The sequence below is a fragment of the Pundamilia nyererei genome, unplaced genomic scaffold, assembly GCF_000239375.1.
Source record: "Pundamilia nyererei isolate P.nyererei 1_Seehausen unplaced genomic scaffold, PunNye1.0 scaffold00139, whole genome shotgun sequence".
NCBI lineage: Eukaryota > Metazoa > Chordata > Actinopteri > Cichliformes > Cichlidae > Pundamilia > Pundamilia nyererei.
The window spans coordinates 446,226-459,854 of NW_005187540.1; the positions used below are offsets into that span (position 1 = coordinate 446,226).

Sequence of the window (13,629 nt, forward strand, 5' to 3'; positions counted from 1 at the left end):
GTGTGTGTGTGTGTGTGTGTGTGTGTGTGTGTGTGTGTGTGTGTGTGTGTGTGTGAACGACTGACCCTCTGTGTGTTTCTTGCAGATGAACATCATTGCTGGAGGCTTTTATGACGGCCTGATGCTCTACGCTCACGCTTTGAACGAGTCCATGTTGGCGTCCAACGAGCGTCCGAACGGGAAGGACGTGACCCCGAGGATGTGGAACCGAACCTTCCCCGGTCAGTGCTCGCCGTTCGTCTCCTTTAAAGCTGACGCTTACCATTTCCACCTTTGTGACGGAGGCTGTTTGGTGCGACTGTGCAGCAGAGCTGTTCTGCAGGTGTGTGTGTGTGTGTGTGTGTGTGTGTGTGGGGGGGGGGGGGGGTCGTGGTGCTCTGTGAGTGACGGGTGGGGTTGGGTGAGTAAAGCTCGGTTGGGGGGATTGAAATGATGATGGTTTGGTGTAGGACTGGGCGATATGACCTCAAAATTCACATCTTGATATTCTTTAGCTGGATGGTGATATAAGATATAGATCTGCATATTTTTAAAGCCATAAAGTAAGAACAAACAGAGTTCTCAGTCACAGCTGTGTCCCAGATCTCACACAGGCACTTTTATTAACAAACAGCGCAGATGTACAAGAACAAATTACTCAGAAATAAGTTATGAGCATTCATTAAATAATAATGCTCCATAAATAAAAGAAAACAATGTTGTTTTTGTGCATAACAAAGAGCTCACAACTGAGCAGTCAAAATATGAACTAACAGACGCTGAGCATAATCACAAAGATTTCACAGCTGCTCTGTTCTGAAGTTCTGCTGCGTGACCGACAGCCTGGAGTTTGAGTAACATACGGTACGTAACATTACGCTGAAACACAGTACGTATCACTCCGCGAGGCTCCTCGGCTAGTGATGGTAAATTTGATTCTTTTTACTGAATCGAGTTTTAATGAGTCACTCACCAAAGTGAATCGGGTTTTTTCAGTCATTTGATTCACTGAGTCAGTCGACCAGAGAGTGCAAAAAATGTACATTTTCACTCAAACTTAATTTGTTTCTCTTTTCATGTAAATCCTACTGCTAAGATGAGTGATTCTAAAAAAAAACAACTATTTTATAGAGCAAAAAAGAGCAAAAACATTTCTAAAATTAAGCAATTTCCTATCAAAATTGCTTAATAAACATTTATTTTGTTTACTTTTATTTTATTAGTATTTTCCTTAAATGTGTCAAATATATATTTTCTCATCTAAATGTCCACTGAGCTGTGCGCCAGGGGGCGGTAATGCGCCTTAACATTGTTTGCCAACCAAGAAGAAGAAGAAGCTGAGGGAGGGGGTGAGTAGCTCAAATGTGCTGTTAGCATGTTAGCAGAGCGATGCTACTGTGAACCGAGGAGCTATTTTCTTGATGTGAGCTTCTACTCAGGGTTTTTTCTTCCAGTTCAGAGCAGAAATTCTTTTGTTAAGATACTGGATGTTGTGTTTTTCTCCACAATTTTAATTATAAGCTAGATACATTGCTGCTAACAGCAACAGGGATGAGTCAGTGAGTCAGTTGGGCTTGTGAATCATGATTCATGAGTCAGTAAAGTGATTCTCGAGTATTGAACGATTCGTTCATGATTTGCGCATCACTAGTTCAGTGAAGGAGAGGCGGAGCAACGCAGCGTAGAGACAAAAGTGGACGAAAGAGGCAAACTTGCGGCTCCAGAAGTATAATTATAACGCAACATAAACTTTAACGATATAAATGTTATTGTCACATCTCGTATCTCGTATAAAAATATATCAATATATTTAAAAACTCGATATATCGCCCAGTCCCAGTTTGGCGGGTAAAGAGGGATGGGTGAAGCAGCACGTGCTGTTTCTGCGGCAGGTAACCGACACGCAGCGCCGCAGTGTTGTTGTGTTGACGTGTTACTGTGTTGCATTGCATTTTTTAGTGTTTTAAGACTTGGTCGCTCAGCAGCCCACTGTGTGTCAGACACGCTGTGAGGAAGCAGCAGGAACAGGACGCTGTGGTCGTGGACGCCGCCGACGTCTCCGTCAGACAGGACGCTGTGGTCGTGCAAACTGCCGCCGTCTTCCTGAGACACTTTCTGAGATTTTCTGTGGTTTCAAATAAAACCTTGAAACTGCCGCTGGTCATCCCAACGTCGCACACTGGAAGGTGGTCGAGCTCAGCCGGCGTAGGTGCACGCCATCCTGCAGGAACACGGCAACGAGCGAGCTGACTCCACAGAGCTCATCGGCTCAGCTTCTGTGGGACGTTCTGGAAAAACCATCACAGCGTCCCAGTGACCGTCAGAGGTCTGAGGGGTCTCTGCGGGTCAGGTGGAAGGCGTGAAAGGCTTCAGGGCTGTGATGTCAGAGACGCTGGTCGTGACTGAAGCTGAGAGCTTCGTATACGACCGCGAGTCATGTGATGACGGAGACGTGAACGGCTTGCAGTCTCCCGTCCACATCAAAATGTTTCGATGAACGTCAGCGTCCCTACTGAGATGGAGGACGAGAGAGTGACCTTTGACCTTTGTGACATGTCTAAAGTGCCAAACAGCAGCCGGGTGGTTGCAGTTAGAAACACTCGTCCGACAGGTGAGACCCAAGCAGACGTAGGCTGGTGCTGCTCCGCCAGGTGTTGCGGTGCAGGTAAAGGTGTGCAGACAGCAGTCTTTCCTCAGGATCAGCAGCCAGTGCTGCTCCGGGGGAGACGCTGATATTCAAGAGGCTTTGTGAGCGCTCCTCCCTCTGATTTTTCTCCTGTTACTGAAACGCTCTGACCTCCTCGCCTCGCTGTCAGCCAGCCCTGGACATCTCCTAAAAATATCTTGGAAATCGAATCATGTGAAACCAGAGTCCTGCTTTCAGCCTGTCCTCCACCCGCCTGCCTCTCCTCTGCTCCGTCCTGTCCACATCCATCACGGCGAGGCCTCGTTAGCGTCACCGTGTCTGCGCTCACGCAGACGAGACCGCTTCAGCCAATGAGCCTCCGTTTATGCACTCGTGCCTTAATGGTGTTCTCGTAAAAGCATCAAAGGTGATTTACGGTGTTGAGCACAAAGTGTTGGTCATGTGACAGATCTGCAGAAACATTTGAAACTGTTCACACCCTCAATTTATTACAACAGCCAATCAGAGAGAGTCTACTGAAGAGAGGGCGAGCTGAGGAAATGGTCCTGCCCAGACTGCCAGCTGTTCCTAAAAAGGGCCGTCACCCACCCGACTGAAAGGATGGAGATTTGATTTGTGGATGCTGCGATCGTGTCCTGACTGGAAAAGGCAGATTGTGGATCGTTGAACGCTCTCTGGCAGACGTTATCACGTTTCCCTGCGAATAAACAGTGAAGCAGACTTCCTGTGGTGTGAAATGTGACTCCTGTTCGGAGGAGGCTGGTCTCCTCCTTCCCCGAGCTGACCCTCCCCCTCTGTTTCCAGGACAGCTGTCACTGAACCCGGTCTGCACGCACTCTTTATTTGAAATGTTTATGAGCGCAGACACCTGCAGGGCCACCACGCCGGACCCTCGCCTACTGCGGGCAGCTGGTGGTGAGCTTTCATGTCTCCTGTGTGATGAACCTGTTTGCCTGCTTGAGGAGTGCAGTGTCCTAATGAGATCTGTCAGTCTTCCTAATCTCTGATTTATAAGCCGTGAGATGAGGTGATGTGGTTACCAAGCAACAGCTTTCAGCTTCCAGGTCCAAAAACAGATGTGAACCTGCAGTATGTCAGAGACAGACCCCACATCCAGCTGTCAGGTCGCCAGAGGAACACGAACACGTAAACACACAACTGCACAAAGGCCGAACTCGGCGCCAAAACATGACGCACTCACAGGGGGCGGGGCCATGACACATCCATCCAGCCTTCCAAACATAGGGTAGACCCTGCAATAATACATACAGAGAAAAACCCAGCAATCATATGACCCCTTATGAGCAGCACTTTGGCGACAGTGGGAAGGAAAAACTCCCTTTTAACAGGAAGAAACCTCTGACAGAACCAGGCTCAGGGAGGGGCGGGGCCATCTGCTGTGATTGGTTGGGGTGAGAGAAGGAAGACAGGATAAAGACATGCTGTGGAAGAGAGACAGAGTTATAACAGATATGATTCAATGCAGAGAGGTCTGTTAACACATAGTGAGTGAAGAAGAAACACCCAGTGCATCATGGGAATCCCCGGCAGCCTACGTCTATTGCAGCATCACTAAGGGAGGATTCAGGGTCACCTGGTCCAGCCCTAACTATATGCTTTAGCAAAAAGGAAAGTTTGAAGCCTAATCTTGAAAGTAGAGATAGTGTCTGTCTCCTGAATCCAAACTGGAAGCTGGTTCCACAGAAGAGGGGCCTGAAAACTGAAGGCTCTGCCTCCCATTCTACTTTTAAATACTCTAGGAACAACAAGTAGGCCTGCAGAGCGAGAGCCAAGTGCTCTAATAGGGTGATACATTTATGTTATCTGGCTTCATGGTTAGATAACTCTTGGTGTCATCTGCGTAGCATATCCATCCATATATCCAGTATGGATGGATATGCTACAGTAATTTGCCATTAAATGAACTGGTTTCTCGCTGTCCTTCTTCTACCACCAGTCCATCTACAGTCAGCGAACACTGTCTGCTCCACCGACTCTGATTTCCATTAAAAGTTTATGGTGCAGAGTTTGAATTTATATGATGAGTGTTGTGAAATGTTAGCTTAATGAACAATATATCAAATACGTTTCAATGTCTTCTTGAAAAATGGCCGTCAGCCCACTTTCACACCATTTTTTCCACACCTTGAAATCTGACGGAGTGCTTGAACGTAAAAATCTCAAAAGCTAAAAAAGCTCAAATTCAGGGACTTTTGACAACAACTCCAGCTGCTCTCCAGAGTCCGTATTCAAACACACACGAGTGACAGATGGTGGTTTTTTACATTCTGAGTCACATAAATTAAGAAAACTACATTTTTATTCAAATTTCATGGTAGAAGAGCAAAATCTGACAAACTGTGCCACAAAATCAAACAATCAGCAGATGATCCGATTTGAATTTTAATGTTCGATTGTTTAATTTCTTTCACAGTGTGAAGTTTTTATTAGTGAACTGAACCTTTTCAGATTTGAACTGGACAAAAGTCTTTGAGATGTTAATGTTCAAACATCGTCTCAACTTTCACAGTGAAAACGTGTCCGTGTCTGCAGATTCACAGCGCCCTGCACTCTAGGCGCTGTCTCGCTCCATGACGCAGGTTTCTCTGCAGCTTCAGAGTCTTTGATTCGTTTGCAGCGATAGTTGTTTCTTCCAGCTTCCTGTCTGCGTGACTCTGCCTTCTCTCTCTTCCACACAGCAGATTATCTACCCCTGTGCACATTTATGCTTAACGGGAGGTTACAGACCACAGCGCTCCGCAGGATGATCCGTGATCAGGCAGAATGAGTGTTACAAGAGACGGAAAAGCTGTGAATGAGACAGAAAGAAGGGGAGGGTGGCTAATAAGATCTCATCAGAGATAATCTCCATGACAAACAGGACACGAGAGGAAGGAGGCAGGCCGGCTGTGAAGACCGTGAATCGGAGTGAGAAGATCAGATTACAGCTTCCTCTCTGCTGTTTCCGCTCCATTAACTAATGGACGAACACGTCGCAGCACGTTTGACTGATCGGGAATATTACAGCCGGTCTGCAGCAGATTTAATGCAGCAGCTCGCTGAGACGGCTCTCCGGAGGAAAAAGCTGGGGTCAAATTTCAGGACACAGTTTATTCAGGAAAAGTTTCTAAACCTGATCTGGAAAGTTCTGGATGATCCCCGAGATGGAAAGTTTGTGAGGCTGAGGACGTACCGCCTCGTCCTCTGTCATTCCTGCAGATGAGCACAACGCTCAGTCTGTTTGCACAACCCACTGTCATTGTTGCACTGTTGTGTGTCTGGATGCTTGTGCTCTGTCTGGGGTTTTTTGCACACTTGCACTTCGTGTTGATTGGCATATGTAGCACCGTGGTCTCAGAGGAACTGCGTACGGTCCCACTGCACATGGTTGAAATGACAGTAAAGCCTCTTGACTTGATGAGGCAGCGCACTGAGGCTCTGATAATCAGCAGAGACCCTGAGGCCACAGGCCAACCCGCTGCTGCTGCTGGAGAAATGTCTAATTAACCCACCTGAGCGATCTTCCACTTTATTTGCAGCTGCTGAGTTTGTGCACTCAGTTAACGCCATCACTCAGCTGCACTACACCTTAGAAGGTGTCGGTGCTTCTCTGCACAGTAAGAACAGAGACTGAATGAAGTTCCTGCTTTACAGAGCCAGAGCTAACCCACGCTGAGCAGCATCAGCTGAACGGGTGAAAAGGTTAGAACAACCCAGCGGTTGTAGCTCTTGGGTTGGGTTGGAGTACTGAACTGCCACGTTACCCTGGGATCCAGTCCAGGTACCCAGTTCAGCTTCACAGGTGAGATTAACCTGTCTGACACCCAGTGGACCAGGATTCACAGATGTTTCCAAAAGGCTGAGGAGAATCGTCCATCCAGCTGCTAACGTGCTTCCTTTTCTTATTTTAAAAACCAGCCCCAAAAACATGTCGGTCAATGACAGCTCCCTTCTGAATGTGAGACGCGTAGCTGTCGGCGTGCTGCAGAGGATGTTGTTCGGATGCCCAATGATCTGGTTTCTCTCAGTCAGCCACACTGAGACCAGCACGTGAACAAGGGCTGGTTTAGGCCACCAGTGTTGTAGGACTCCATGTTTCAGTTTAGTGAACACCAGAGATGGGCAGTAACGCGTTACTGTAATCGGATTACTTTTTTCAAGTAACGAGTAAAGGGATTACTATTGCAAAAACAGTAATTAGATTACCGTTACTTTCCCGTAGGAACGCTGCGTTACTGCGTTACTAAAACCGTGATTTTCTGTGAGACTGTCTCATGACAGTGACGTAAGCGAGTGCGACGTTGGTGACAACAGCTGTGTGCAGATCAACAATGGATCACATATCGAGTGCAGTATGAGCGTGCAGCGTTTAAAGCGTGGAAGTACTGACCTTACTTTGAGTTTGATTCCATAAAAAGTGACAAAAACATTAGTGTCCGCTGTGCGTGGGAAGAAAACTTCTTTTTACAGCGAAAAAACCCCTAAACTTCCAACAAGCACCGAGTAGCTACGACGTAATGGGAAACTCACAGAGAAACTCGCGGATTCTTCCACTGACCGCGGCACACCTGCACCAGGGTAAACCTCCGCCTACCCTAGTCCTGCTTTACAGGTGAAAATAGAGCAACAGGAGCGCTGAGTCTTTGACTTTATTTATTTTCTGCTGTGTTTTACTTGCATCTATTTGAAAGACTGAGTGTAAACACACAAAATATTTTATTTTATGTGCTGGAATGTGCAGAAAATAGGTTTAAATGTTAAACTAATTTCTTCCAGTCAGAGAATGTTGCAGATAATTAAATGTTTGCTTGATGCATAAAGTTAAAAGATTAAAACTAATAAAACAAGTTTTAATCAAGTTTTAATCAAGTTTTAACGCGCGAACAGGTGTGAAATGTGTGTGTTTAGTTAGTTTGTTTGTTTGCTTGTTTTAATCAATTTTAAATCATACTTTTTATTTGTTTTTGTTTCTAATGTCTCTGTAAAGCACTTTGAATCACCTTGTTGTTGAATTGTGCTATACAAATAAATTTGCCTTGCCTAAAAAGAGACTTTTCCATCTGATTACATTTTGTATGATGGATTATGTAGAAAAAGTAGAATTGGGCTGAAAGATCTATCGCTTTATCACCTATTCAGGTTGTAAATCGGGTTTTTAAAAAGTAACTAAGTAACTAAGTAATTAATTACTTTTGAAAATAAGTATTCAGTAAAGTAACAGGATTACTTTTTTGGGGGAGTAATCGGTAATTAGTTACTGATTAGTTTTTTCAAGTACCTTGACCAACACTGGTGAACACAGCTGGCTGATGTGAAGGTGGGTCACTGTAAGGTGGGACCTTCCAGTTTGCTGGCCGGATGAATTTATTGGAAGAGGAGCTGAATGAGAGAGAAGAGTTCCTGAGGTGGGAGGTAGACAGGCTCACTGGGAAACAGTAATGTTGGTGCACTGGCTGTTGGTGTCAGACTGGATAAACCTCCATTGACGGGAACAGTAACAGCTGTGAAAGTGCAGCTTTGATCTGCTTTGATGTCATGGAGACGGTGTTTCCTCAGGATGCAAAGAACGAGGCCGGAGCGCACGCTCAGCTGTCCGCACGATCCCAAAAAGCTGCAAAGAAGTCAGTTTGGGTGCTGGAGATCACATGTTCCAGCAGAAACTATTCACAGCCTCACACGTGAAACCAGCGTTCACCCTGATGCCCTGTGTTGTGTGTCGATTAGCTCGGCCGCTTCCAGGAACTCCAGCCAGCAAATCCTGGATTGGAACGAACTCGAGATGCCGAGACTCCAGGCTGGATAAGCACTCCAGTGCTGAGCCTTGGGACAGCTGGTCCAGGTTTATTAAGTTAGGCTGCACGATTTTGTCTCGCACTCACGCCATTCAGTCACATCAGAATCATAGAAAACGTCAACACTGATCAGAGAGGTCCATGTCCAACGTTACAGCCACGTTTCCCGCTGTTGTCAGCGCTGAAGACGGCGTCTTAGGAAGCACAGACACGTGAAGTGATGTACCCGGGGTTTGGGAACGTCAGCCACATACAGCGATGAAATACTGGAACGTATTTCAACTGTGAGCTGTGAAGCAGGGACGGGTTCAGACTCTGATCGTTTATCAGCACGTATCCATGTATAAGACAAAGCTGACGCTGTGAGGCTCCATCAGAGGTGTGAGCATCACCGCAGACGTCTTTGTGTCAAAGTAACTGAGGATAAAACATGAAGCAGGTTTTCCTGTTCTGGCTTTTTATAGCAGAGAAGCTTCGAACTCTTCTGCAGTCGATCAAAGACTGAAGCAACCTGATGCTGCTGAAGTGAAGCAGAGTCACAGAGGTTCGATCACAGCTGAGCAATCATTGAAGTCTAAATGTCTTCAGTCTGAACAGAGGTGAGGCTTTGCTGTCAGAGGCCAACAGCAGTGAGCGCAGCAGCAGAGCGTGAGCAGCAGGAGACGGAGATTTGATGGTAAAAGTCTGAGTGCACTGAGGGAGAGAGAGCTGTGCAGGAAGTAAAACAGCCAAAGTCAGAGAGAATTCATGACGACGTTTCTCAAACGTGAAGTTTGAGCTTCTTTCTGGTTCTGTCAGTTTTGGTCAGAGAGACGAAACCTGCAGAATCTGAGTGTTTCAGCCCCGACGTCTGTGGACGATCCACGCTCTGTGGACGATCCACGCTCTGTGTTTCTGCTCTCATCTCCTGGTTGAGCTGATTCTGGAGTTTCTGATTAATTACATTTATATTTAAATCCAGGATTTAATGAATCGAGATCACTTTATTCAGACCAAAATCGATTTGAATCAGGAAATAGATTTTTAAAAGCCAGCCCTGGTGTGGACGTGGATGCGATGAAGGATAACATGACACCGCAGTCGGCTCTGTGAACATTTAAGACTTGTTAGTTACACTAAAACACAGATTTCTCTGAACAGGTCAGGAAGAAATGTGCACACAAAGCAAACCTGCGTGGAAGATGCCTCCACCCACCCATTCATCCTCACGAGTGTCAGCATGATGCTCTGCCTCTGCCTGTTTCCTTTCACACCTTCAAACCAAAGCCCTGAATGAACGAACATTTTCCTTCATTGCTGTTTGTCATTACAAAGCTGCTCTTATCCTGCTTGCTTCTTTTCTCCAGCGCCTGAGAGCTCGGGAACAGAAAGAACACGCTGAAGGACTTTAGGATGCTGTCTGTGGGTTTAAGGAGCCGGTTTTGCTCATCATTTCCTTTCAACGATCGCCTTTTTCATTGAACACAGATCCTGTGTTTCAGTGTTAAAAGCTTCATTGCTCCAGTTCAGGGCGAGCACTTCAGACGTGTCTACTCACGTTGCTTTCAGCTGGAGCCACAAATGTCTAAAGAGGCTAAAAACGAAGGCAGCTGCTGAAAGTTCAAACGTTTCTTTAAACTTTAGACGAGTTTAAAGTTCTTCTTTAAGCTTGTCTACCAGGATGTGGATGACTGTGCCAGAGGTTTCCCATCAGACCAACCTACCAACAAGAACACGACTCGCCTTAGTGCGGTGCGTCCTGAGAGCGCCACTTTTAGCTTTCACCACTCTCTTTCTGTTGTAGCGTTGTCATAGAAACGCAGAGCCATGTTTGAGCGCCGCCTGCTCAGACTGACCATACAGCTGCAGCTTTGGTTCAGAGGTGGACTTTGGTGTGAGACTGGAGCTGGTTGGACTGGATGTTGATTGGTTAGATCATTGTTTATAGTTGGACATGGTTAATAGATATTGTTGGACATTGTTTATGAGGTATTGGCTTGTAGTTGGACTCTGTGCTGCTACGATTGTCTCAGACAGTTTTCTGGCTGGTTTTTGACTGGCTGGTCACTGTCACTGGTTTTGGCTGATGTTGGACTGGTTTAGTACTTCATACAGGGTTGGATTGTTTTGGAGCGATTCTGGGATTTTACTGGGATTACACACTGACTGTAATCCCAGTAAAAGCCGGTCTTATAGTTCACAGGTGAAAGCAGAAGTCCTGGATTCAGATGAGTCATTTATTATCCCGTGATCTCGTAAAGACTAACCTTCACTCGTCTGCGTTGGCCCTTCACACACACATGCACACGCAGACACACTAAGCAAGCACACAGCGATTCCTGGAAAGTAAGGCATGACCTCCCAGGAACACGTAAACTTCCTGGGGTCAGTGTTAAAAGCTGCAGGTGTGACTCATGTTGTGAGGACATAGATGTGTTTACATGGTCACATTCTGCGGTCCTGAGTTCCTCGTGGGGACAAACTCGTAAATCATTACATGTTAAAGTCACGGGGAGGTTAGGGTTGGTCGAGCTGAAGTTAATGTTAGATCGGATTTCCAGGAAGAAGACATGACTGTGCGTGTGTGTGGTCCACATATATTTATGATTTTTTAATAAGCTGACATTAAAACAGCAGGAAAGCTCGCTGTCCAATCAGCACGTCTCTCTAAATGTCATCCTTGGACCGCCGCTCGCCCTCCGTGGACCCGCGCCTCATTGTTACGTGACAGCCAATCGCAGCAAAGATTATGCTTCATGAACATCACTTACTCCATGTTTTTATTGTCTCGTTGTATCTACGCTGCAGCATTACTTTTATTTTCTCAGCATTACTTTATTATTGCTTATTATTTATCGATCGCTTGTATTGATCTGAGTGTGCTCTGTTAAACAATCTCAGGGGCTGCACGGCCCAGTTTAAGATAAAGAAGGATTATTTTGAACCGTAATCATGCAAAGCTGCTCACGATGGGTGTCCTTAGCTGAATGTGCTGTTCATGTTTTTGAGTTTTATTGGTTCTGTTTGTTTGAAATGTTTCTTTGTTCTTTCCTCCTGAAAGCATCAGAAATCAAAACTTTGTCTTTTGAAGTCAGCAGATAAGAACACAAGAGACCGAAACCCTGAAAGGACCCATAAAACCTCTGTGGACAATAAAAGGATCCAATAATGATTTAAAGCAGCACTTTTATAAACCAGCACCATAAAACACATCTCACTGTGATGAATCCTTATCTTATCTTTAGATCAGAGTCTGGCTCATCGTTTCTAAGTAACACATGAAAACATCATTCTTCCAGAGCCTGAAGGTCGGAGGAAGATCGTGGTTCCAGGAAATGGCATGAGAGCTCGCGACCTCCACGCCATCATCAGCCCACAGCCTGACCTCTGCACTCCACCACCACGCGTTTGTTCGCTCTGAGCTCCAAACGCTAAGTGCTGAAGGGAGGGCGGGGTTACACCCAGGGTTTACGGGCATGTGATCAATTAGCGCCATCGTTTCCCTGCGTGGGTTTTGCACATACAGGAGCTAAGGTGTGGGTGTGACAGCTGTTGTGGCTTTAACCCTGTGAGTTCAAAGGTCGGGGTCATGACCCCCGAACCCGCTCCATGGCTTCTCAGTCTGGTGTAAATTTAAAAACAAATTGTAGTTGGTGTTTCTCAGCTTCTGTGATAGTGTTCACGTCTGAGTGTGGGTCCCCTCCGCCCCGGCGTCCCGGAGTACCAGCCGAGACGTCATGGAGACGATGGAGAGCCTCACAGTCGTGCTGAGTGTCATTTACCTCTGTTTTAATCCCTTTGATCTGTTGCTTCCTCCATGCTCGACCTCTACAACCAATCAGCTCCCTCCTAAACTCTAATGGCTTTGTTTCTATGGCGATGGTTCATCTGGGTGGTTAGCGCCACTCAGCCCCTCTTCAGCGTGCACACTCGCTCTCCTCCTGCTGATTGTCTGTAATTAACGTCTCCTGTCTGTGTGACTGTTTTCATGCATGACCTCCTCTCTCCTCAGTCTTTGCTTCCTGTTGTGTTTCCTGCTGTCACGTGTTGGATTTTGGGGGACGGATCGTTCGTATGAACTCATGCACCTCTGCGCTCTGTTCTCCAGCTGAACATCGATAACCTCACCAGTGTTAATAAGACCATTTTATCAGGTAACCTGTACCTGCCAGCTGTGCCGGTTCTGGAAGCTGAAACCTGAGAAGTTTGAAACGTCTGTAAAGTCCAATTATTAACACCAATAAAAATAATAATGATAATAACATATATGTTACTCAGTGCTGTTGTCTGCACACGGAGGCCTGTTGCTCAAGCTTTCTGTTTGTCGGTCATCTCTGCAGCTGTCGGGCATTTCATTTGGATCTTGGACTTTTATGTTTTTCCCTCCTGCAGCTGGGACCCGTTCAGATTGTTAGAGTGTGGTTTCAGTGAGGTTCTGGTCTGTTCCACTTCGCTTTCATCTGTTCCTCTGTCAGTTTAGACTTCTAGCATAAAAAAACAGAACCTTCACTAACGGACGAGCTTCCTCTTCCTGTCCATCAAGTGTTAACTTAATTACTTCTACGCCTGGTTTTGCTTTTTTCTTCATCACTAACAGCCCAGGAAAAGCAGCTGAAGAGAGAAGCCTATCAGGGGGTCGGACATATTTGTAGTTTTTAGCAGTGCTTTAAGTGGCCCAAAAGAGGTGCCGGTACTCTATTTTTTAGACAACCTTATACAAAATAATAAATCATTTTATTAGTTTGTGGATTTGCTTGAGCTAGAAAGAGCTACTGAACATAAATAAAATGTGCAAAAAGGTATTGAAATTTTTTTTAACAAAATGTACATAAAATAAATTATGAACTAATTTGTATTTTGCTCTCTCTTGAGTCACTGCTGGTATCAGCAGCAGCACTTGTAAAGTGTACCTGCAGAGCTTGGTAGTTCTCCCATACATGCTTTCACTGTTCTCTCACTTGAAGCAACCCAACGCACTGATAAAACACGGCCTATCACAAGGAGACGTTGTCCAACATTGTGAGCACTCTCGGTTAACTCCCTTTGATTTTTTGGTGATGCATGGTAGAGGGAGTAAAGCTGATCTAAGAATATTTTAAAGTGGTTGATTCCTCCTACCTCCTTCAAAACATCACAAACTGCCAGTTCCAGTCTGTGATTGGAACAATGCCAGACAAACAGGTAAGGGAATTTGGAACAAAGCTGCGCAGCAACTCCTGCTTTCCTCCCAAG

The 13,629-nt window shown here is 45.8% G+C and overlaps 1 protein-coding gene across 1 annotated transcript in view; it reads left to right on the top strand.

Moving 5' to 3' along the window:
- LOC102209014 (atrial natriuretic peptide receptor 1-like) overlaps window positions 1-13,629 on the top strand; it is a 38,425-nt gene that overhangs the window by 2,650 nt on the left and 22,146 nt on the right. Inside the window, exon 3 of the mRNA XM_013913599.1 lies at window positions 86-221. Coding sequence (XP_013769053.1) covers window positions 86-221 — 136 coding nt within the window. The remainder of the gene's footprint in view (window positions 1-85; window positions 222-13,629) is intronic.